This window comes from Enhydra lutris, unplaced genomic scaffold, assembly GCF_002288905.1.
Source record: "Enhydra lutris kenyoni isolate GAN:26980312 unplaced genomic scaffold, ASM228890v2 scaffoldscaffold15, whole genome shotgun sequence".
Taxonomy (NCBI): Eukaryota; Metazoa; Chordata; class Mammalia; order Carnivora; family Mustelidae; genus Enhydra; species Enhydra lutris.
In genome coordinates, this window is record NW_019154099.1 from 52,288,017 (window position 1) to 52,311,548 (window position 23,532).

The 23,532-nt window shown below is 50.9% G+C and overlaps 1 protein-coding gene across 1 annotated transcript; it reads left to right on the top strand.

Moving 5' to 3' along the window:
• Positions 1 to 3,280: 3,280 nt before the first annotated feature.
• LOC111147099 (Zic family member 2) lies at positions 3,281 to 6,923 on the top strand. The gene is made up of 3 exons (XM_022502986.1): positions 3,281 to 4,352; positions 6,192 to 6,355; positions 6,582 to 6,923. The coding sequence occupies exons 1-3, from the start codon at positions 3,281 to 3,283 to the stop codon at positions 6,921 to 6,923; spliced, it is 1,578 nt and encodes a 525-aa protein (XP_022358694.1).
• The last annotated feature ends 16,609 nt before the right edge of the window (positions 6,924 to 23,532 follow it).

The window sequence follows — 23,532 nt, forward strand, 5'->3', positions numbered from 1 at the left end:
GCCTCTATACTGGGTTTTTTGTTTTTTGTTTTTTTGTTTTTTTTTTTAATTGATACAATGCAGCAGGACAGCCTTTCTCCTTGGAGACTTTTCTCTTTTCTCTGTCTCTCCCAGTCTAATGCCCTCTCTGCTTAGGGATACAGTTTGGCATTTGCCCCCCACCCCCACCCCGAGGTGTGTGGAAATGAGGAACATTTCCTCCTTTCGGGTAAGGGGAGAATCTCCAGCTTCCAGACAAAAATCTTGGGCTTTCAGACAAGATGACCCGGGTTTCCCCCCTTCTTGCCCTTCTCCAACGGCAATGGGGTGGGGGCGGCAGGAGGACCCAGGGCACCTCCGGGAAGGGGCTTCGGCCAGCTCCGACCTTCAGAAGCCCGCTTAAGCCGAGAGTGGCAGCCGGTGACGGCCGACAGAGCCCGGGTTCTCCCAGCAATAGCGAGCTAGAGCTGTCTTCCCGCGTTTTTGTTGATTTCATTTCAACGTGAAAATTTTAAATGCATGTTGATTATCTTCTCCTATTTGAATTTTATTCCAACTCTCAGAGATTTGTGAATAAAAGCGGTTCTCTAGCCAACTAAGCGAAGAAAGGCGCTGGCTTCAGGCCTTTCATTCACACCTCTGCAGCCTCCGGGCCCGGCGTACCCTCTCCGGTTACCTCTGGGAGTGCCGGCTTTCGGCAGCGGGGCAGGAAATGTCCCCAACGGCCAACCGGGAACCCGGGAGTGAGGGGGAGCGGCTGTAGCCCCAGAGCCGCGAGGCGGGTCTGGCGCGGCACTGGGAGCTGCCCGGCCCCGCCACCTCCCGAAGGAGGGGGTGGAGGTGTTCCCAGGTCCTGCAGAAGGAGTGGTAAATATCTTCTAGAAGGTTTAAGCCCTACCAGTCTGGAGGTTTCTTCTCTGGAGGCCCTGAGCCTGACCCTCGGCCCAGCTCCAGCCCGAGCCTTGCTTCGCCGCGCGCCTCCGGGGTCCCCATACGTCCCACCCCACTGCGGCGGCGGCCGGGGCATCTGGGCATCCACCCCGAGGGTAACACTGCCTTTAAACGACTTCAATCAACCCCCCCTCCCTCACGGGGGCCGCTGCCCAGTGTTTACTGCTGTAATCGGAGCAGGACGCGAGCGGCGGGGGGAGCGGAGGGCGCTGAGCCGCGGGTGGGGGGCCACCGCCAGGCAGGGGGCGGTGTTTGGGTGAGTGTCCAGAGAGTAGGAGAAAGGGGCATGTCTGCCTCTCCCGAGGCCCACCATCCAGCACCTGTGTTTTCAGTGCCACAGAGTAAGTTTAAAGGAGGGAGGGGGGAGTAGCTAGGGAGAGTGCCAACCGACGCGGGGCCGGGTCCCCGGGCCGCTCCCCGCCGCGCGCTCCCGACTGGGTCCGGGGCCTGGAGAGTCCCGGCTCGTGGCACCTCCCGCCCGGCGAACCCGGTTGCTAGCCAAGTTCTCGAGTGGCCGCGGCCGCCTGCTCTCGGTGCCCGCCGGGAGCGGCCCGGGTCCCCGGGGAGTCGGCGGCCTCTGCAGAAGGGCGCGAGTGCAGGGTGCTGTCTCCTCCCCACCCAGCCAAGGGCACGGCGACCTCGCCGCCCGGGCCGGCACTACGCGGGCCTCCCGGCTCCGGGGAGAGCCGCGGCCGGCCGCGAACGGGAGCCGCAGCGCCGGCCGCGCGGGCGAGGAGCTGTAGGCTGGCAGGCCCGGCTGCCTGTGACCAGCCGCGGGATCCGCGGCTGCGAGGGCAGCGGGGAGCTCCGGGAGAACGCGGGAGGAGGGGGCGGACCCGCCGCGGGGCGGGGGCGCCGGATTGACGGGGCCTCGGCGGCCAATGATGGCGGCGGAAGGGCGGGCGGGGCGGGAACCGCCGTTAAAGGGGCTGTGTAACCGGGAGTCCCGGCCTGGAGCGGGAGGGAGAGCAGGAGGGAGAGCGGGAGGGTGGGAGGCCGGGGCGGGAGACGCGGGGGCGAGCGGGGGAGGGGAGAGGAAAAGGAGGAGACAAAAAAATAAAAAATAAATAAAAGGCTGCAGCGTCGGCTGCAGAGCCCACCGAAATAAACAGCGGAGCCCACCGCACCCGTGAAGCGGGGGGAGGGTGAGGTGGGGTGGGGACCTGCTTTGGCTTCTTCGCACTTGCTCGGATCTCGGACTCCGGTCGGTTCTCGGGAGCGCGGCTGCCCGCTCCGGATCCAGCGTCTGAGGCCGACGGGCGAGAGGGAGCGAGCGAGCTAGAGATCACTTTTTTATTGTTGTTATTGTTTTTCAGCCCAGCCTCCCCTCCTCCCCTCCCTCTGCAAGCCTTCTCCCCTCCCACAGCCCCCGTCTCTCCTCCTCCCTCGCCTCCTCCTCCCGCACAACTTAAAGAAAGAGGGAGCGGCGCGGCAGCTTCCTTCATCTGGGGGAATTCGCGGCTGCTGCAAGTTTACTACGCGAGGCGCAGCCAATGCCAAGCGCGGAGGACGAGGAGGGCTAAACACCGCGGCCGCTGCGCCGAACAATACCCGCCGCGCGCGGGGCGGCTCGAGTAGGGCCGCGGGGGAGGAAACGGCCGACCCAGCGCGCCGCGGAGAAGGCGCCCGGCCTCTGCCCGCCGCCCCAGTACCCCCGCCGCGGTCAGGTGGAGCCGTGGGCGCGCCGGGCCGGGGCGCCTAGCGCAGAGCTCGCCTCCGTCCCTCCTCGCCCGCTAGCCTAGCCGGTGCATAGCCGCCGTGCTCGGGCACGGTGGCCCCGCCGCGGCTGTGATTTCATTCTGCCGGCGCGGCTTGGCGCTGCCGGGCCCGGGGTCCGCGGGGCGTGCGAGCGAGTGAGTGTGTGCGTGCGCGCGCGAGTGCGCGCAGGGGTGGGGGCCGCGGCGCTGCGCTCGCCCCCCGTCGGCCCCCCTCTTCACTCTGCTCCCCACACCTCCCTCCCTCTCCCTCCTCCCGCCCGCCCTCCCCTGCCCTGCCCGCCCGCCCCCGCCGCAGCTCCTTTAATACACTTTGGTTCTCCGCCTGGGTTTGGACTCTTCTCCTCCTCCACCTCCTCCTCCTCCTCCTCCCGCGCCTCCTCCGCCGCCGCCTCCTCCTCCTCTTCCTCTCCGCGCCTTCGCTCCGCGCCCGGCCGCCCGAGGCAGATCCAGGCGGCGGCGGAGGCGGCGGGCGCAGGAGCGCGGCTCCCGGGGCTGAAGCCGCCGCCACCACCACCACCGCCGCCTGCGCTCGGAGCCGGGCGGCCGCTGGACGCACCGCGCGCGGGGCGGGAGTGGGAGCGGAGGAGGTGCGGGGCTCGCCGGGGCCGGCGGGGCGGGTGGGCGCGCTGGCCATGCTCCTGGACGCGGGGCCGCAGTTCCCGGCCATCGGGGTGGGCAGCTTCGCGCGCCACCATCACCACTCGGCCGCGGCGGCGGCGGCGGCAGCTGCGGAGATGCAGGACCGCGAACTGAGCCTGGCCGCGGCGCAGAACGGCTTCGTGGACTCGGCGGCCGCGCACATGGGCGCCTTCAAGCTCAACCCCGGCGCGCACGAGCTGTCCCCCGGCCAGAGCTCGGCGTTCACTTCGCAGGGCCCCGGCGCCTACCCCGGCTCTGCCGCGGCTGCCGCTGCAGCCGCGGCGCTTGGGCCCCATGCCGCGCACGTCGGCTCCTACTCTGGGCCGCCTTTCAACTCCACCCGGGACTTCCTGTTCCGCAGCCGCGGCTTCGGGGACTCTGCGCCGGGCGGCGGGCAGCATGGGCTGTTTGGGCCAGGAGCGGGCGGCCTGCACCATGCGCACTCGGACGCGCAGGGCCACCTCCTCTTCCCCGGCCTCCCGGAGCAGCACGGGCCTCACGGCTCGCAGAATGTGCTCAACGGGCAGATGCGCCTGGGGCTGCCCGGCGAGGTGTTCGGGCGCTCGGAGCAGTACCGCCAGGTGGCCAGCCCGCGGACCGACCCCTACTCGGCGGCGCAGCTCCACAACCAGTACGGTCCCATGAATATGAACATGGGTATGAACATGGCAGCGGCCGCGGCCCACCACCACCACCACCACCACCACCCTGGTGCCTTTTTCCGCTACATGCGGCAGCAGTGCATCAAACAGGAGCTCATCTGCAAGTGGATCGACCCCGAGCAGCTGAGCAACCCCAAGAAGAGCTGCAACAAAACTTTCAGCACCATGCACGAGCTGGTGACCCACGTTTCCGTGGAGCACGTCGGCGGCCCGGAACAGAGCAACCACGTCTGCTTCTGGGAGGAGTGTCCGCGCGAGGGCAAGCCCTTCAAGGCCAAATACAAACTGGTCAACCACATCCGCGTGCACACGGGCGAGAAGCCCTTCCCCTGCCCCTTCCCGGGCTGCGGCAAGGTCTTCGCGCGCTCCGAGAACCTCAAGATCCACAAAAGGACCCACACAGGTAAATGCGGGTCGGGACGGGATGGGGCGCGGGGGAGAGAGGCTGTGGTTGGTTGGCTGGGGGAAACCCGCAGACCGCCAGCTCTTGCTCCGGGATGGGAGGTGTTTTTGTGTGTGCGAGACAGCCAGCGGCTTGTTTTTGTTGGAGAAAGAAAGAATATTATCGGGCTGGGTTTTTTCCATGTACGGAAATTGGGTTTTAAATGGTCGGTGTAACATCAAATGTATGTTTTGGGGGGTGTAATCGCTTCGTTTGCTCAGCCCCGGTTAATAATTTCCGTTCTAAATAGAACGCACAAAATAAAACTGCTCTCCAACTCGGTGCCCGGGAATCGAGCCTAGAGAGGATTTTGCCAGCTTGTCTGGATGTGCTTTTCTGCTCCGACTGCGTGTCTGTGTTTGGGTGGCTTATGTGTTTTCCCACTTCTTGTACTCGCGGTCCAAAAGTCCTTCCCGGGACTGTTTTTCCCTTAAATGAATTTGTTGTGAGCCCAAGCGGTAAGGTATTTCTCATTAAAAAAAAAAAGAAGAAGAAAGAAAGAAAAGAAAAGAAAAAAGAAAAAGAGGTGTTTTTAAAGCCCATTTCGGGGTAGATCGCGGGGCTTTACGGTGGTTTCGCAGGAGTTTGTGAAATTCTCTAATGGGTACCAGAGGGTTTGCGATTCCAAACTTGGACCAACAACCCGGTCAAAGAAAACCCCGGGGCATCACGGCCCCGCAGGGCAATCGCCTGAGAAGAGGAAGCTGCAAAAAGAAGGCGCCTCTAGACTCATAGATTATTCATCTCTGACCAGGTCCCAGCCAAAATCGTGCCAGACGATTTCCTAAAAGAAAGCCAAATGTTTTAGCAACTTCCCCCGTCAATATTTACTCCGAAGTGGGGATGCGCCAGCGGCCTATTGTTCTCTTCCGGGAAGGGAGGGAGCCGAGGTGCGAGACAAGCTTTTAACAAGGTTTAAAATTTGAGAAATTTATTTGCATGAAATGCTTTCGAGTCCTGTGTCTGAGCGGATGTCTTTAAAAAACAATTTAGGTGCTAATGGAATTTAACGTTAAATGGTCCCCTTTCCAAGAGGAACGTTGTTTGAGTTCTCACACCTCTAAATGACTCCAAGCATTTGGAATTCTGGCAACAGGATGCAGGGACCGCCAGAAAATTAAACAGGGAGATTTTGAAAGGCTTTGCTGAGCAAACCCCCCCCTCACCAGCCTGTGCCTTTGCCATCACTAGATGCTGTCTTATCTCTAATATTTGCCTTTTTCCTGACCTATTTTAAAATGACTAGAAGTGAGACTAAGAATAACGGTTAATTTAATTTGCAGAATTTTGGATGAAAAATACTGGCTCAGTTATGATCCACAGCCCCATCCCCAAACAACATAGCAACTCCAAATGTAATTGCCTATTGGACCCAGAGACAGACCGACAGCAGCCCAGCAGCCTGTGTGATTTTGATAATGCCCTAAATATTTTGTCATAATAACAGCTTCTCCATGGCGAGACCAATTTGTTAGAAACTGCGAGTCCAAGAGTCCTATGGAAAGGTGGGCAGGGCCGGGTGCTACCTGAGATTCATTATAAATAGGAGGAAATGGGTGTCAGACTGGAAGAAAATTAAAATATGAAGTAAGTAAGCAGGACGGGCAGGTGGGAAGGCGGTTAATTTCATGTTAGTTCTGCCGCAGAAACAATCCGACCTGTGAGGGGGGACCCAGGCTCTTCCAGTTCCTCTTTTCCTTCGGGAAGCGGCCTTGCTCCTTCCAGAGTGGGTGGGGGCTCTGAGCGGCTCTGAGGGGCTCTGGGTGTGCGGGCAGCAAGTCCCGATGTTTTTGTCCACAGGGGAGAAGCCGTTCCAGTGTGAGTTTGAGGGTTGCGACCGGCGCTTCGCCAACAGCAGCGACAGGAAGAAGCACATGCACGTCCACACCTCCGATAAGCCCTATCTGTGCAAGATGTGCGACAAGTCCTACACGCACCCCAGCTCGCTGCGGAAACACATGAAGGTACCACCGGGGAGGCCGGGAGGACTCCGAGGCGGCTGGCCCGCGGTGCGGGGCCGTCCTGGACAACCCTGGCCAACCTGGGAAGGCCAGGGTTCCCTGGGGACCGGACGGCGTGGAAGTAAGGGGGGGGGCTTTCTGGGGGAGCTCCACCCAGGAGCTCGGCCCCACAGCAGCTGCACTCACACCCAGTCCCCTTTGGTCTCCCCTCCCGGCTTTTGTCTTGCAGGTCCATGAGTCCTCCCCCCAGGGCTCGGAGTCCTCTCCGGCTGCCAGCTCGGGCTACGAGTCGTCCACGCCCCCGGGGCTGGTGTCCCCCAGCGCCGAACCCCAGAGCAGTTCTAACCTCTCCCCGGCGGCGGCGGCGGCAGCAGCCGCGGCAGCGGTTTCCGCGGTGCACCGGGGCGGAGGCTCGGGCGGCGGCGGCGGCGCGGGCGGCGGCTCAGGCGGAGGCAGCGGCGGGGGCGGCGGCGGGGCGGGAGGCGGGGGCGGCGGCAGCTCTGGCGGGGCCAGCGGGACAGCCGGGGGCCACAGCGGCCTCTCTTCCAACTTCAATGAATGGTACGTGTGAGAGGCCGGGGCCTCTCTCCCTCTCCCTGTCCCCACCCTGGCGCAGCCCTGCCGGTGGCCAGCGCCGAGGGCACCCTGTGATGTGTTGTTAAAATTATGAATCTGATTTTTATGATGAAAATGATTTTACCAGCAGAAGGATTTTTAAAAGTTTTTTTTAAAAAATAATCTAGGCATGAAAAGCAAAAATATTCCTTCCAGAGTCTCAGAAGCTGAAAACTTAAAATAAGAAATAAAAAAATTAAAAAAATTAAAAACCCATAAAAATATTGAACCAAACACCCATCCTTAACCACCCCCACCCCCCGCCCTCTTTCCTTCTCGCCCAGTTCCCAGTCTTCTGACAAACTGTACATAGAAAACTCCTTCCTTCTCCAAGGTGGTTTTAATGGCTTCTTGATGTATAGACGTTTGTCCATTTGTAACTCTCCGGATTGCGTTCCTTCCTGCCTTTCTTCCCTTCCCCAAGTAATGGGCTTTTTCTTTTTCTCTTTTTAGTTTACCCGGTTTCTTTTTAAGTAATGTGGAAGAAAATGGTTTATTTTGTATTGTGGTATTGAATATTGTGTTCCTTTTTATGAGGCAACTTGATTGTAAACTTCATGCAACTATATAGACTGGAAAAAAACCGAGCCGTGCCAAAGTCTCCCTTCTGTTTCTTCAACACATTCATCCACAGCGCGCACACACACACCACCACCAACGCTTGTGAATGTATTTTTCTGTTAGCTGGGTTTACATGTGATGTTTTAGTGCTTTTGCAAGTTCAATTTGTTAGTTCCTGTATGAAAGATTGTGGGGGAAAATAAACGTCGTGCCGTTAGCTTTTCCGTAATAACACCCTTCCTTCTGTAAATACCCGTTACCATATTTATCCATTTGTAATTAAATTATGGTATTAACTTGCTACAGAGGAAACAATATTTATAAAGAATGTTTCTTAACTATAAATATGTACAATTGTGGGCATAAACTGTTTCAGATTTTTTATTTGAAGGTTTTAAGTGGTTTGATCATTTCTTGTGATATGTTTTGAGAGTAATGCATACAGAAATATAATAAAATGTGTTGAAACTGCATGAACATACTATTTTTTTCTAGCAAAGTTATTAAAGAAAACGGGAAGCTGAGGGTTGATCGGCTGCCTAAATGAATGGGAGGTACCACCTTGCATTCTGGGGAGGAAGGTATGTGTATGCACGGAAACCAGGCCAAACTGCCCCTTTGGCAGAAAGTCTCAAAATTATTTTCTATGTCCTTTGTAGCTGAGAGTGAATTAAATTTTTGGAAGGACCCTGTGAGGAATGGCGGCAGGAACCTTCAGAGTTTCTAATGGCTCCATTATCTGAGGGAATGCCTTTCTTTCAGCTATTTGGACTGGATTTAAGAGCACTAAACATTTCCTTATTCTTTGTTTTCCTCTTCCCTGCCCCCCTTTTCTCTCCCTCCCTCTGAAAAGCTGAGGTATAGTTATTTTTAATTGCACGTTTAAAACTGAGCTGAGTACTTTGTTTTTGAACTTGGCCCAGTGATTAGAGTTTTAAGGGCCCTTTTCTACCAAAAGTTTCTTCTTGAAATTTTAGAGAGCTTGCTCAAGAAATTTTGCTTATCTTCACAAAGCTGTGCACCAAAACTAGGATGTCCAAGAGAAGGTGATAGAGAGTACATTGAATTTAGGAAAGCAATAAACCATTGCCCCAAGACAAAAGAGAATCCCTTCAAGAATTCAGTAAGATAGAATAAGAAAAAGATTAAAATTGTCAGGTGGACGTCCCCTGCAAGAACTGGTCTGGATTTCAAACAAGATACTCTAAGGAAGAAGGTAAAAAATAGTTTTAATGATCAAAGGGTAGGAATAGGGAAAACTATTTAAGTCCCTGAGACATCAAAACATCTCCATCTCTTCCTGAGTATCCTCGAAGAGTCTCTTACAGTCCCTGAGTCACCCCCTCCACCCAAGTACCGCTGAGTAGATGCTGAGGGCGACCGTGGTGACACCTCCCTAGGATGTCCCAGTGAGCTCTCTGGACTCTTCGGGGTGGGGGGGGTGGTGGAGGGAGACCCAGGGCGTGGGTGGCCCGGTGGCCGCTTCTCTCTCCCTCCTCTTCTTCCCCTTCGGCAGCGGCCTAAGCTGCAGGGTCCAGCAGGCTAGGCCAGAGGGCCGTTTGGAGAGCAGGGCAACCCTGACCTCCGGGAGGCCACCTATTCAATGGGGAGGAAAAGACTCCAGCCTGGGGTGTGCATGCCTGTGTGTGTGTGTGTGAGTGTGTGTGTCCCCCAGAGGGTGACAGAGGCCTGGCTCGTCCTCTCCAGCAGCCCAACGAGCTGCCCAAGCACCAGCTCCTGAAGCAATCAACCCCCTATTAAATTCAAATTTATAACCCCTAATAATATTAAGGAAAATTATTAAAATAATTGGCATATGTTACTGATCCTTGGGAGAGTTCATTGAACACATTATAAGCTGTGAGGAAAAGCTTATAGTTTTTCAACCTCCCTCCACCCCCCACCCCAGGCCACCTCCGGAGGAGGAGGGGGCGGAGGAATCAGTTTAAATATTTATCATAACTTGGGCAAGAATGAGATGGTCTATCCTAAATGTTTTAAACTTTTAAAAAAAATTTTTGTGAAAATTATTGGTTTTGAGGCACAGCACCCCCCACCCCCACCCCCGTCTAAAGGGAAGAGTGGCATGGAAGTAGGGGGGCAACTTTAGTATCAACTCAAGGTTTGGGGCTTCTCTTCTCTCGTTGGGCAGAAGAAGGGAAAAAGCAAGAAGAGGGAGACGGCCTCGGTGTGGAGTCGGCTGGCAGGCTTTCCAGCGCTGAGTGTCGGAGAGCTACCGGAGGGCCCTTTCGGCCCGGGGGCGCTGATTCTAGTTTTCAGCAGGAAATAAAAATGGGAAGGCGCCAGGCGTGCGGAGGAAGATCGCAGGCTGGGAGCGGTCTCCCGGGCCGCCCGAGGATGTGAGGAGCGAACCGGGGTCGCTTTCCCGCAAAATGGCTCCCAGTCCTCCCGCCCTTGCGTCCCACCGCTTTGTCCACACTAGTCACCGAGCCGGTGGTGTGGCCCACTCCACGCCTTTCTCTCCCGCCCTTCGAATCCCGGAGACAGGATGGGGGGAGGGGGAGATGGCAAAAGTGGTCGAGGGAGTCAGAATTGCTCGAACTTGCAAAGCGCGAGGGGGGCTGGCGGCCCAAGATTCTGCATCGCCAGGAGGCGTCTGGGCCTGGGGGGTGGGGGATGTATCCGTCTCCCCCCACTGCCTAAATGGACCTGAAGTCTAACCTGCCCTCTTCTGGACTCCAGAACTAGAAAACTGAACCCCATCTTCGCTTCCCTCAGGGAGCCAGAGCTGCGGTATCTGTTTGCTGCCCGCCGGGAGGCCGCACTGGGGCCGGTTTCTGCCGGTCACAGCCATCAACTTGAACTTCAGAGCGGCCAAGCTCGCTCCCTTTGCGCTCCGCTCCATCCACCACCAAATTCCTCCCCTCACGCGAGAGCCGCCTTATCCAGAGGCAGCTGGAGCCCCCTCGGGAGGCCCATCATTATTATTATTAATTATCGTGATCCTCACTGCATTATTAATGACCACAATGATAACTAGCATCGGTATCAGCTTTTCCCGGTTCAATGAAGTCCCCCATGTCCCAGGCGGGGAGGAGGTCACTCTTGGAGCAGAGGCCGGGTTGATTCTGCTCGCGGCGCGAGCAAGGGGAGGCTGCTAAGGTCGAGGCCCCGCGGGACGCGAACGAAGGAAACAGGTCCCAGGCCCTGCACACCCCGTCCCCGCTGTCCCAGCCCCTTTCCTTTCTGCCGGCACCTTCTCTCTTCCTCCTCCTCCCCACCCCCTGTCCCTTTTGTCTTTTTCAGACGGATGTTTTCGGGATCCAATGGTGTATTTGCCGGCGCGAAACTGTGAGGTCTAGGGCAGATTACAGGCTGGACCGGAGTTTCGGGCTTCCCTGTACACTGCGCGGTTCTCCCGCATTCCAGCGGTGGCTGGGAAGGCCTGGGGTTTCCGAGTGATCGGTCGTCCAGCCGAGTAGGCAGGACTGATTGGGGGACTTGTGCTCTGGTCAGTCCCTGGTGAGCGCAATGGTAGCACACCTGGACACGCGGAGGCCCGCCAGGTACTGCCTTGGGACTGGGGTCCTACCCTTCTCTGTATGAGTCCACTGACCTAACCCAAAGGGCGCGGCAGGTCTGTGTCCAAGAGCAATAAAGGCCTCAGAACCTCACCAAGACTTGGTTGAACCGTTGGGTGCCTTTTTACTTAAATGGGCACGTGCCCCAGAAAGCGACCCACGGGATCAAAAATGTGCGTTCAATAAGTACTTGAGGATTGATTGATTATATAGTCTGATACCGCCTTGGTGCTACAAAAACTTGGAGCCCCTGGGCCCACTGCTACCCCCAGCAGACCGCAATGAACGGTTTCTATTTTTAACTGGCAGCTTAGAACAGGGCTGGAGACACATGGCCCTCTTCGCTAACCCCCCTCTCCGTGTCCTCAACAGATCGTTGCAAGGGTTTTATTTTAGGGAAGAATCTAGATCCTTCCAGCCTGGATCGAGTGATGGGGTATAAACCCTCAGGACGTCCCGCTGGGCTCCTGTGAAAGAAAAGGCAGCCTTGGCAGTTTGAACAGGGTGTTACGAATGAGAACTTCTGTAAACCATAACCAGGGCAGCCCAAGGGTTCGAGTTCACGGTCAAGGCTGTGGCACGACAGCGGCCGCAGCTTCCACGCCCCGCTCCGCCCCTGCTCCTCTGCGGCCCAGATCGCGGCCAGGGCACGCGAAGCCAGGGTCCTCCCACTCCCGGCCTGCCCCTCAGGACCCAGTCCGGAACTGTCGGTGCTGGGGCCACCTAGTCGCCCTTGCACGGTTCCCTTTTGTTCCCAGGGCTCCAAGAGCTTTTTCAAGAGGTGACACCTCGCTTCATCTCCAGCCCTGCATACTGCCCTTGTCCCGCATCCCGCAGCCACCAGGCCGGAGCTGGGGTGGTGGGGGCCGCATTCACTTGCCTGCGTGCACACAGACAGACCCCCTGCATACACACACATTCTCTTTCACAATCTCTCTCCACGCCTCAACACACTCACTCACTCACTCACTCACTCACATATGCTCGCCTCCTTTGGCATCCCCCAGGCGCCCACTCGCGTGCGTGGGATGGACCCGAGCTGCAGAGATTGGGGGCGCGTGGAGGGAGGTCGCAGAAAGCGATGCCCCCTCACCCTTCCACCCTTTCCCAGCTTCCCCACCCGCTAGGGCCTCCCTCCGAAAGCCCCCCCCACCCCCACCCTTTCTGCCCTGAACTCGCCATCCAACTTGGCTTTTGAGCATCCACTGCCTGGGCCTTATTTCCGAAACCCGCACTTGGAGCCACCAGTGAGACAAGTTAGGTGGGGGATCGCCACACACAGTCCGGGTCCCTCAGCCCACTTCCCTGGGAATGGGACAGGCCAGACTGTCCGGCCTCCGCACCGGACACTCGCTGAGCTCCCCGGTGTGCGTTGGGAGGTCGCTCCCTTACCTCTCCGGTAAACCAGAGGGAAAGGAAAGAGTTTTCTAACCCTCGCCCCCTTCCTCCAAGCCCTGCCCTTAGCCTTTTCTTTTCCCACCCTCTGGAAGCCAGTATTTCTCGGTCCCCGAGGCCAAACCCGGTGGCCCAGGGGAGCAGAACAAGGCGCCACGCCGCCAGAGGGGTTGCGGGCAGAAATAATAATAATGTTAATAATGTCAGAGATAATCATCCCAGTTAACGCTCCCTGACTGGGTTGCTCCTCAGAGGCTGGCGGAGGCCTGGGGCGGCTACAGACAGCGCAGGGCTGGGAGTGGGCGTGGGGTCCTCTACAGGGGGGGGTGTGGCAGGGTTTTTATGTTGCCTGCCCCCCCTCCCCATCTTGGGTCTGGAACCGCCTGGCCAGGAGCCGCGTTGGGCCTCTTGCTTCAACAGCGCGCGGGTCATTCTTTCTCTTTCCATTCTCCTGGCCCACCGGGCCCACAGTGGTTGGCGTGGCGGAGTGTGGTTTCTCGAAACTCTTTGGAGTCGGTCGGGTCTGTTTGCCCGTTGCCCCCACCCCCATCTCCCCAATCCAGACTTGTTCCCCCTCCCTCTCCCTGCCGGCAGATGAATGGTGGCTTTAATGATCCCGGGCGCGGCGATGGCCCGGCGGTTCTGAAGATGCTCTGACCTGTAGGGAGGGCGCGAGAGGTCAGGCGCACGCAGGGCCGGGCTTGGGCTCCTCCCAGGCCCACGCTGCTCCGATATTGATCTTGGGAGAAAGATAAACAGAAAAGCTGGACATTCGGTCATGAATACTAATGAGCCAGTGTAGGAGTTTTAATTGCTATGGACTTCCTTCTTCCAGTTAATCTTTATTGCAGACTTCGGAGTCAGTCTTTTCGAGCTTCGTTTTGTCTCCCTCTCTCCCCGCCCTCCTTCTTAATATTTTCATTTGAAATGCCCAGGCGAAAGAGACCCGCGTCAACTTGACTTTATCCCTTTTCCCAGTGCCCGTGTGAGCGTGAGAGCCCACAGCCCGCGTTCCCAGCGGGGCGCTTCTTCTGCTCACTAATTCTGGAAATGTAGGGGATCCTATAAAATAAATTGTTTCAATATGGCTTTGGCGAGTCTGCTTCTTGACTTCCTCACCCTTATTGTTTCAAAGACTTCGTGTGTCCTTGGCCTTTAAACTTCCTCTTGACAACTGCATCTTTTCTCCAGGCACTGAGCTCCTTTCTACTCCAAAGGGGTGGGCTGCAACCCTAAAAGTTCCCGTTTCTCGTCTCCAGGATCTGACACTGCCTGTGCCAACCGCAGGGTCTGAGTGTTTCAATCTAGCAGTGAATTCCTTAGGCAAGCTAATTCATCAGCTTACAAAATTGCAGTGGTTTCTTTGGTACCTGTAAGCAGCAGTGAGCTCTGAGACAGGCACCTAAGGGAATTTCCAGAACCATTTCTGCCTCCATTCTTAATATGCATTGATAACTCTGTTATACTGTTTTTCTTAAAATAGACCCATTTTTAGTTGAGTTTTCTCTTGAAAATATATAAATGGACTGTAAATCCCATAAAGCAATTTCAGCTATGTGATCAGGAGAGGAAAAAAAATGCAAGCCCATTTCTGAAACAGACTCTGCAACGCAAGGCAAAACCAAAACAAACCAAAACAAACAAACAAGAAAACAGCTGTATTAGAATAATTTCCAGTATTATTTTGATCTTCAAAGTTTGGGACAAAAACAACCCGCATTTCACATCATTGTTGATAGGTCCCAGCATTGAAGTCTCCTGAGAATTGTTTCACTTACACTTTTCAGTCCAAACTTTTTTTCTTCACACAATGATTTATTATGTAGGTAATTTTAGGGGATACAGTTTACAGCTTGAATTATTAGACTGAACACCTCTGGCTGACACCACGACGCCTTTTTTTCAGCCTGCAGCTGTGAGTCACAACCCCATTTTCATACCCAACCGCTGCACATTCCTCCACAATGTATATTTCCTTCTTGCAAAGATCAAACATGCTTTGGTCAAAGTGTTTATTTTAAAATACAGGAAAATTAAAACTAAACACAGCTCTACCGAAAAATCCCCCAATGTATCATATTTTTCCTCCTCCTGTGCCCACAAAAAAGTAACAAGTTGTAGCACTTTCTGGAATAAAATTTCAAATCGAAGGGGAACACACAGGCACATACAGACTCGATTTTCATTTTATTATTGAAACACATCAGGAAACCTCCCACTTCTCTTCATGTTTGAATACTGTTTGGATGTCTTTAGTTTTATCATAAAAATATCACAAGCAACAACAGCAGCGTATCTTTCAGAAGATGCTGACAGGCGTCTGTTTTATTCACCGACCTACGCACACATTATTTGTAGGATATTTTTCTATCTTAGTATTTTTCTTTTAATTATATCCTCCAGAATGTAACTTGAGGAAGAGAAGGATATTTTGAAGTATTTACCAACAGGAAGGAAGAAAGAAAAAGTAACTCAGAAACAACATTTCCCAAGTATCTGGGTAGGTTTTTGGTGTGCGTGTGTTTCCTTTTTCCCTTCGAGTTAAGGTAAAAAATGACAAGGTAAAATCACTCTTTTTCAGCATCAAAATCATGTGAAGTGGATTTTAACTGCAGATTTTGATGGACAAGTTGTCCTTCTACAGCCTACTATCTGCTGCTTTTTTCAAGCTTCTCTGGATTCCCAAATGACAGGGGTATAGACCTTAGCCACTCCTCTCCCAGGCAGTTTACTCAGCTTCTCAAGCCACGCAGCTCCTTAACGGGGAAGAAACTGGTAGGCTGTTTTTAATCAAGTCTGGAAAGCAGAATCTTTTCCCTCTGACGACTGTGCCCAGGGGTGGATCCGGCTTAATGTCTGGTGCTGCGGGCTGCAGGCTGGGCCACCCCTTTTTCAGACACAACACCAGAGAGGGGTATTGAAATAATCGCGTGCGGCAGAAATGTTTAAAAACTAGTATTAGCCCTTCTTACTTCCCATACTTCTGAACTAAAAGGCAAAGAAGCCAAAAGGAAATCTGAAATGATATTCATTTACCTGCCTAAGGCAGACCAGAAACTGCAGAAACTTGATGCTTTGAGAATGTACTCTGCAGAGTCTTTCAAATTAGATGCTGCCTAAGAGCCACTGCAGTAAAAAATGTTTAGTGATTTGATTGGGTAAAGCTTTTCTAGATATTAGTGATAATGAATTAGGCTAGAAGTCCCTTTCTAGAAAGAATTGGGAGGGCATATAGAAAATAATCTGTATGTGAGCCTCTTCATCCTATTCTTTAAGGGCAGATAAATTATAGTGCATACTATTTGGATTTTTTTTTAAACCTTAGATAAATAAATAAATAAATAAATAAATCTAGCTCTCACATGTTATTGAGAATTCTTTGCAAGAGTGGAGAATCAAGGATTTTCAAGATGAAGAACAAAACAAGGAATCAGATAAAATCTTCCCCTAAAATACATGTCTTCCTCTGCTGGGTTTTCGAATGATCTCTTTGGTGATTGTTTGTCTGAAGTATTTACTAAATTAAAACAAATGAATATTTTCCCCTGGATAGTTTAACTTCTGAAATACAAAACATTTCTAAAAGTTCTAAACGAAAATCAAAGATTTTTTTTATAAAGACGTAGTAACAGTATTTCTCATCATGGCCAAACAAATTTATTGTGGACTTCCTTTCATCTTTGGTAAATTATCTGATACCAAAACAAAACAAAACAAAACAAAAACAAAAACAAAAACAAAAAAAACCTCACCTTGAAAATATCAACTTTTCTGTCAATGTTATGAGAAGTTATTTTCATGATATGCAATTGGAATTTTAAAATTTCATTTCTTTTTTTTTTAATCCAAGAGAATTAATTCAAAAACTGATTTGGACTAGGACATTATCAATGAAAAGTCCTAAAGTATAAATCAGACATACCTCAGCTGCCTCCCAGTACATCCATAAACACATCCTTCCTGAGAAAAGAAAATATCTGAACTAAAGAGAGCAGTCCTATCAGTCATCTGGCTTCAAATGCTTTCTAGAAAAGTCTATTATGGTTATTTTACAATATAACAAAACTGTCATCTAAAGTTTCAAGGTGACATTTTTCTAAATTTTTACTAACTTACTAATTCAAAAATGTAAAAAATCATTGATTTTATTGGGCAAAGTATTGCGTCATCTGTTAACATAAATATCTCCCATAGAGTGCTCTCGTAATTTATGTAAGTTCTCTTCTTTTTGACAAGAATTTATTTGTAGTCTACTATTCTCTTGTGCCCCCCAACATTTTTGTAGTTAAAAGTTGAATGCTGAGCACTCTGAGGTTGGAAACCCTACCAATTGCTTTTTCTGGAAGCATCTGAAAGATGCTACTTTAGGTGTCCTCTCTGCTAAGCGGATCTCAGAATTAAATTAGCTTCATCACTTGCCACTATTTTTCTAAGGTTTGTGGTCCAAGTGGCAGCCGTCTCTGAAACATACCGTAGGTTCTGTCCCATAGTGGCAAAGTCGCCTATCTTTGCTTCAAATTTTGTTTCGTGTTTAAAATACATTAAAGTCAGTTTAAAAATAATTTTTAAGAGAGCACTTTCAAGAAGCACTTCCTCTCCTCCTGCCAGACAGCGCTGCTCCCCAACCTCTTGGCTGGAACCCTTGCTTTCGATTTGTTTGTTTCACGCATTTCCCTAAAGAACCGGGCTCTTTGCGCTATTTAATTCTGCTTTAAAAATGCATCGCTTGTGCCTTGGATCTTTGTCTGAAACAAATTGCTATCGAAAGTGTATCAGATTCGTTCCAAATATGGAATTTAAATCAATATTCCCATACTAGAATGTTTTTAAACTTGAATATTTTAAAAATTGTTTTTGCCATACGAGTCCACACTTTTGCAATGTATTTTCAATTGAAGAAGTGTTGCCTGTATTTCTCATGATAAACAAACAAAAAGTAATGATTACCGTCTGCTTAGACCTTCCTTTATTATTATTTTTAGCCCGTGTATCATTACCTAACTGGTATGTGTTATTCTGTCCAGCTCTTGATGATCTAGTTGAATTCTAGACATTGTGCCAAGAAGTGTATTTGAAGCAGATAAGTACGTATAATACAAATGCGTTTTGTTAGACCTGATGGATGCTATTTTTCTTTTAATAGGTTTGTAGCAAACTAACACAATAACACAATGTATTCCTTTTCAAGGTACATTGTTGAAACAGGTCTATTAAGAGCGCGTTGAGCTATTTCTCGCTTCTATTGAACAGTCTGTTGCTCAAACACAACAGCCAACAAACGCCAGCTGCCTCAACAAAAGTAGAAACCTAACCCTTTTATGTAATGTTTTAACAGAAAGGGTAGCTCTGTTTAATTAAAAACATTGATGATTCAGTGAAACAATGGAAACTCAAGTTCAAGTGGTGCTCTATTGATTTAGGATGATTTTTACTAGCAATGGGTATAATTCTTTTTTTTTTTTTTTTTTTTTTTTTGGCTCTCTCTTGTGTAAAGGGGTTCCTTCTTGTGGCATTATTTGGGTGAATAGGAAAAGACAGAGATGGCTATTGCCTTAGAAACCTGATTAACGCACGCCGCTTTGAGGGTAAGGTGTTTAATTTATAAGTGCACCCCATATTTTTTGTCAGTTTATTCGCGGTAGGGAAGCTTTGAAAGTAGCTCCTCTCAGCAGGTTAAAAAGTGAAGTCTGCGTCCTGGCATTTAAATGTCTTTGTTATTGTGTCAAGCAAGTTGTTGAAAACCGCATGCCCGGAATACTAAGGTTGGGCAGCTAGAGGAGGCAAGTTGTGAGTGTGCGTGTGTGTGTGTGTGTGTGTGTGTGTGTGTGTGTGCACGCGCCCCTGGACGCAGGGCTGTGTGTGCTAGGACAATTATTTTCATCAGCTGCTTGTTTGCCCGCGCCCGACCGCTCCTCTTTGCAGAACCGACGGCCTCCGGGCTTTCAAGTTTGAAAGCGAAGCAGGAGGAATTCCTCCATGGAGACACTCTCCTTGGGAACGTCGAACTCTAAGTGCCCTGGGGAGAGGGCCTCGGTCAAGGGTATCCGAGTGACCTCCCTCCCCCGCCCCGGCAGGAGAGCACTCGAAGGCCAGGAGATTCCGGGTTTCGCCCTCCTGCGACCTCCGCGAGGACCGCCCGGAGCTCTGGGAGACCGCCCTGGGGTCAAGGTGGGCGGAGGCAGGTGCTTCCCTCCGCCCCGCCGCTCTGCAGACGGCGCCGTTCTGGCCGCGGTCGGCCGCCGCGTTTCGCACTCCTTCCTCCCGGTCCGGCCCGGAGGCTGGTCTCCGCCATTCCAGGACCCCCGAGTGCGAGGGATTTAAGAACGCAGCTTCCGTCGTCCTCCCTCCCGCAAAACAACCGGCAGCACGAGGGCCCGGAGTCCGCAAAGCCGGCCTACAGGCCGCCCCCAGGGTCTCAGCCCGGGTTCTTCCCCGAAGGACGCCCCTGTCCGCCGCTGAGGGAGGGGGCGCCATGGGCCAAGGGCAGCGGCCTAGTGGGTCCCGTCCAGCGGGCAGACGAGTCCCCGGGATAAGGGCGGCGACAGAGCGCCTCGGGCATCGCTTGCTTTACACGGCGGCCACCCTCATCCGGCCCGCGGCCTTGTAGCCGCTTCATCCGGGCCGGGACAGGCCGCGACAGGCCTCGACAGGCCTCGACAGGCCGCCACAGGCCTGGGTACAGGACTTCCGCCCGCTCCCGGCGTCCTGCGCGCCCGGGGGTCAAAGGGCGCGGGCCCCTTCCCGCGCTGGGGCGACACGCGCACCTCAGGCCACGCGCCCTCTCCCCCAAGGTGGTGGGCCGGTGGCCGTGTGGCCTCTGGGCCGCAGGTGGCAGCGTGTCAGGCCCTCGTTCGCAGAAGAAATCGGGGAGAACGTGGCCAGAAAGGGAACCCGGAGGGAAACATCCACATGGGCCCCGCAGGCCTAGAGTGAATTGTTTAAGCTGTTCCCGGTGTTTAAAGAGGTTTTCCAGTTTTTAAAGAATGTTGTAAAAAAATATCAGCCCTTGTTAACTCCCTCATTATATGCTTTTCTCTCCTCAGCTGAACAAGCCATATTTCCTGAAACTGAAGAGCTATGTAAGTGTTTAAACATGTGTCAAGTGTCTTATAAATAATACAAATTCATGAAGAGGAGGAGGAAATTTAAGTGATACCTGAAGTTCTTGGCAGGGCTGCGCTTCGCTATTGGGTTATTTTTGGCTGCAGAATGGTAGGAAGGAAGCTACAGGGGGATTATGTAGCACCTCATGGAGCCGGTCCTTCCTCTTGTTCGCGTTGAGTCTGTGCGCTTCTCTATCTAGCAGTACCTCTGTCTAGTCCATGAAAGACCCTTAAGCGCTCTGCAGAGTCTGTCAAATCGGGAGGTGACACCCAGCTCAGTATTTGGGAGTCACCTTCCTGTCCTTCCCTCTCAGCTCCCGCTCCCTCCAGATGCCTGCTCCTGTGACATTGCTGTGACATCCCGCACCTCCTTGTTAGAATGAAGGTTAGTGCTGTTTCTAGGGGTAAAAAAAAGTAGGAGGGATGAGGTCTGGGCTTTAATTTGAGATCTGGGTGAGTGAATTGCTTAAGTTTTTCTATTTGTTCTCTTACCTAGAAAAGCTGAAAAAAGACATCGCCCTAACACGATTTGAGAGCCTCTGAGAAAACGTAAGTACAGAGTGTTGTTTGACAGTAAAATGACATATGTTGTTTTAAAATTAGATTGAACTTCAGGGTTACCTCCAAACTTCAGTTCTTTGGATGACATTTTTCATATTGATCGTCATTCTGGGAAATAATTCTGTGGGCTTTCTATTTCTAGCCATTTTAAAATGTCTAAACGCATGCCAGGCATCCCTTCCGTGTATAGCGTTGCTGCTGCTTCTGGATAGAGCTGGTGATGAATGTAATATGCCAGAGCTCTACAGTGTTCATTGTTGATTATCCATCTTTGTTGTCAGAAGGTTCCAAAATACTCCATGGATGGTTTTAATATAAAGAGTCTTTTTCGTTATTTATAGTTCTTTCTCTCCTTAGAACCTGACTTTGACTCTAAAGTGGTCTAGTTGGGAATAATGCCTCATCTCAGGAACTATGGTACATTCAAAATTACTCATCTCCTCTAAACACCAAGACTTTGTTTCAAGATCAAGCTACCTAATCTTCTCTTTGCTTAAGATAATAAGTTTACTCCCCGGAGGTTTCTCAGTCTCTCTTGTAAATAGATTTCAGGTGGTTGTCTTACTATGCTTTTTTTTTTTTTTTTTTAAAGATTTTATTTATTTATTTGACAGAGAGAGAGGGGTCACAAGTAGGCAGAGAGGCAGGTAGAGAGAGAGAGGGGGAAGCAGGCTTCTTGCCGAGCAGAGAGCAGGGCTCGATCCCAGGACCCTGAGATCATGACCTGAGCCAAAGGCAGAGGCTTAACCTACTGAGCCACCCAGGCACCCTGTCTTACTATTCTTTCAGAATTGCTCTGACATATATGAACCTCAGTGATGGGAACAGCTTAAACTGTATAGTTGAGGAAGAGTTGGGACTACTCCTCTTCCCAACAAATCTGCTCAGAATCAGATCTATATGCATACTGATGAATTCCCAGGTTGACAGAGGAAGAGTTTGCTGAGCTTAACAAATAGCTTTTTGATGTTTAAACAGTCCCTAATAAGAATGCCAACCATCTGTTGAAAGCCAAACAATAAGTAGTGAACAGAATAGTCAATGCAGAGATAATTTACTCATTTGTTATTTGTTCTTAAACATTAGCCAGTTGTCAACAACTCGATATCCAGGCACTCTTTGAGCCAAGTCTCTGTTGCTAAACTCAGATAGGACATTTTGATCTTTTTCTTTCTGTGCCACTCCCCATTCTGTAAGAGAGCATGGGGCCTCTTTATAGGAAAAGATGTATAGCATTTACTACAGTATCAGGTAGCTTGTTCTCTAATGGTGGAGTTAAAGCAGTTACGTAAAATGACTAAATAATACGAAGTAAATAATATTAGAGTATGGGAAATGACTAAATAAAGCATAATGAGTACCTTAAAAGAAATGTTTATACATTGTTCAAAGTGTTCAAAGTGGATAAAATAACACCAGAAACTATAAAAGGAACATTTAGGCCAGCAGTATACTTCCCAATATAAACAAGAGAGGTCTAAAGACAATGGACTACAATTTCAAAAGGGGCTGAGAGAAAATAACTGTAACCCAGAATGCCATACCCAGGTAAGCTGTTATTTGAAAGTGAGGGCTAAATAAACATGTCTTTAGACCAAAAAAGGTAGGAACTTACCACTTGCCTTTGATAATGATTATAGGGAGTTTTAGGAGGTACAGGAGGAAAAGAGTTTGTTGACTCCAGAAGGAAAGTGTGGGCTGCAAGAGGAAATGGTGCACAAGGAAGTTTTTCATTGACATGTGGGAAATCGAACAGTTATTGCATATATAAAATAACATGATGCTGGCTAGTTCAGGGTGTTTATAACGTAATGGCCAACACAACTTACCCAAACGGAGAGAATCTGATATAGCAGTTGATGATAGAAACGCCTAGCAAACTAAGAACAGAAGGCATCTTCCTCAAACCAGATAGAGCATCTGCAAAACTAACAGCTCACATAATACTCAAAGGAAGAAACTGAATAATTTTTCTCCTCAGATTGGGAGTAAGATAAGGATGTTAGCTCTAACCACTTCTATTCAACATTGTACTGGAAGGCCTAGCCTTGTAGCCACTTGCAATAATTCTAGACAAAAAAAAGAAAAGGCATAAGGATTGGTAAAGAAGAAATAAAATTTACTTGCAGAGGATGGCTGTGTCAACTGAAGATCTGAATGAATCTACAAACTATCAAAAGCAGTAAGTGCATTTAGTAAGATTAACTAGATACAAGGTCAAACTACAAAAAATCACTTGTATTTCTGTATGCCAGAAAGACACAAATGGAAAAAGATATTTTAAAAATACCATTTGTGGGGGCGCCTGGGTGGCTCAGTAGGTTAAAGCCTCTGCCTTCAGCTCAGGTCATGATCCCAGGGTCCTGGGATCGAGCCCCGCATCGGGCTCTCTGCTCAGCGGGGAGCCTGCTTCCCCCTCTCTCTCTCTCTGCCTGCCTCTTTGCCTACTTGTGATTTCTGTCTGTCAAATAAATAAATAAAATCTTAAAAAAAAAAAAAACCATTTGTGGGGCACCTGGGTGGCTCAGTTAGTTAAGCAACTTCCTTCAGCTCAGGTCGTGATCCTGGAGTACTGGGATAGAGTCCTGCATCGGACTCTCTGCTCAGTGGGGAGTCAGCTTCTCCCTCTGACTCTCCCCCTTCTCATGCTCGAGCTCTCTCTCTCTCTCTCTCTGAAATAAATAAAATAAAAAAAAAAGACCACTTGTAATAACATAAAAAAAGGAGAGAAAAAAATCTAACACAGATACAAAGAGGGAAGTAAGTATTAATAATGAGTACAGAAATGAATGCACTGGAAATCAAATTGGGAGGCTCAAGAAAGTGAAAGTTGGTTCTCTGAAAAGATTTATAAATTAATAAAGTACACAAACTTTTTTTGTTAAGATTTTATTTATTTGACACAGAGAGAGAGAGAGAGCACGAGCCATGGGGAGGGGAAGAAAGAGAGAGACAAACCTGGTCCTCCCACCTCCAGCAGGGAGCTAGATGCAGGGTTTGATCCCAGGACCCTGAGATCATGAACTGAACTGAAGTCAGATGCCCAACCAACTGTGTTGCCCAGGCACCCCAATAAAATAGACAACATTTTAATCAATTTTTAAAAATTGGGGAGGGTAGGTGGCACAGTCGGTTGGGTGTCCAATTCTTGGTTTTGGCTCAGGTTGTGATCTTGGGGTCCTGGGATCAAGCCCTGCATCAGGCTCCACACTTGGCCTGGGGTCTGTTTGGGATTCTCTCTCCCCCTCTCTCTGCCCCTTCTCTAGTGCTCTCTCTCTAAAATAAATAAATAAATAAATTTAAAAATTAATTTTAAAAGGCACGAATGTACGATGCTAGGAATTATTAAAGGAGACAAACTGTAGATATATCAGAGATTTTTTTTTTCAAAATGATAATTTAG

Bases quoted from the DNA above. Each gene is read 5' to 3' on its own strand.
- LOC111147099 (XM_022502986.1), top strand. From the start codon at position 3,281: ATGCTCCTGGACGCGGGGCCGCAGTTCCCGGCCATCGGGGTGGGCAGC. The intron at 4,353-6,191 runs GTAAATGCGGGT...TTTTGTCCACAG, and splicing joins CCACAAAAGGACCCACACAG to GGGAGAAGCCGTTCCAGTGT. The intron at 6,356-6,581 runs GTACCACCGGGG...TTTGTCTTGCAG, and splicing joins CGCTGCGGAAACACATGAAG to GTCCATGAGTCCTCCCCCCA.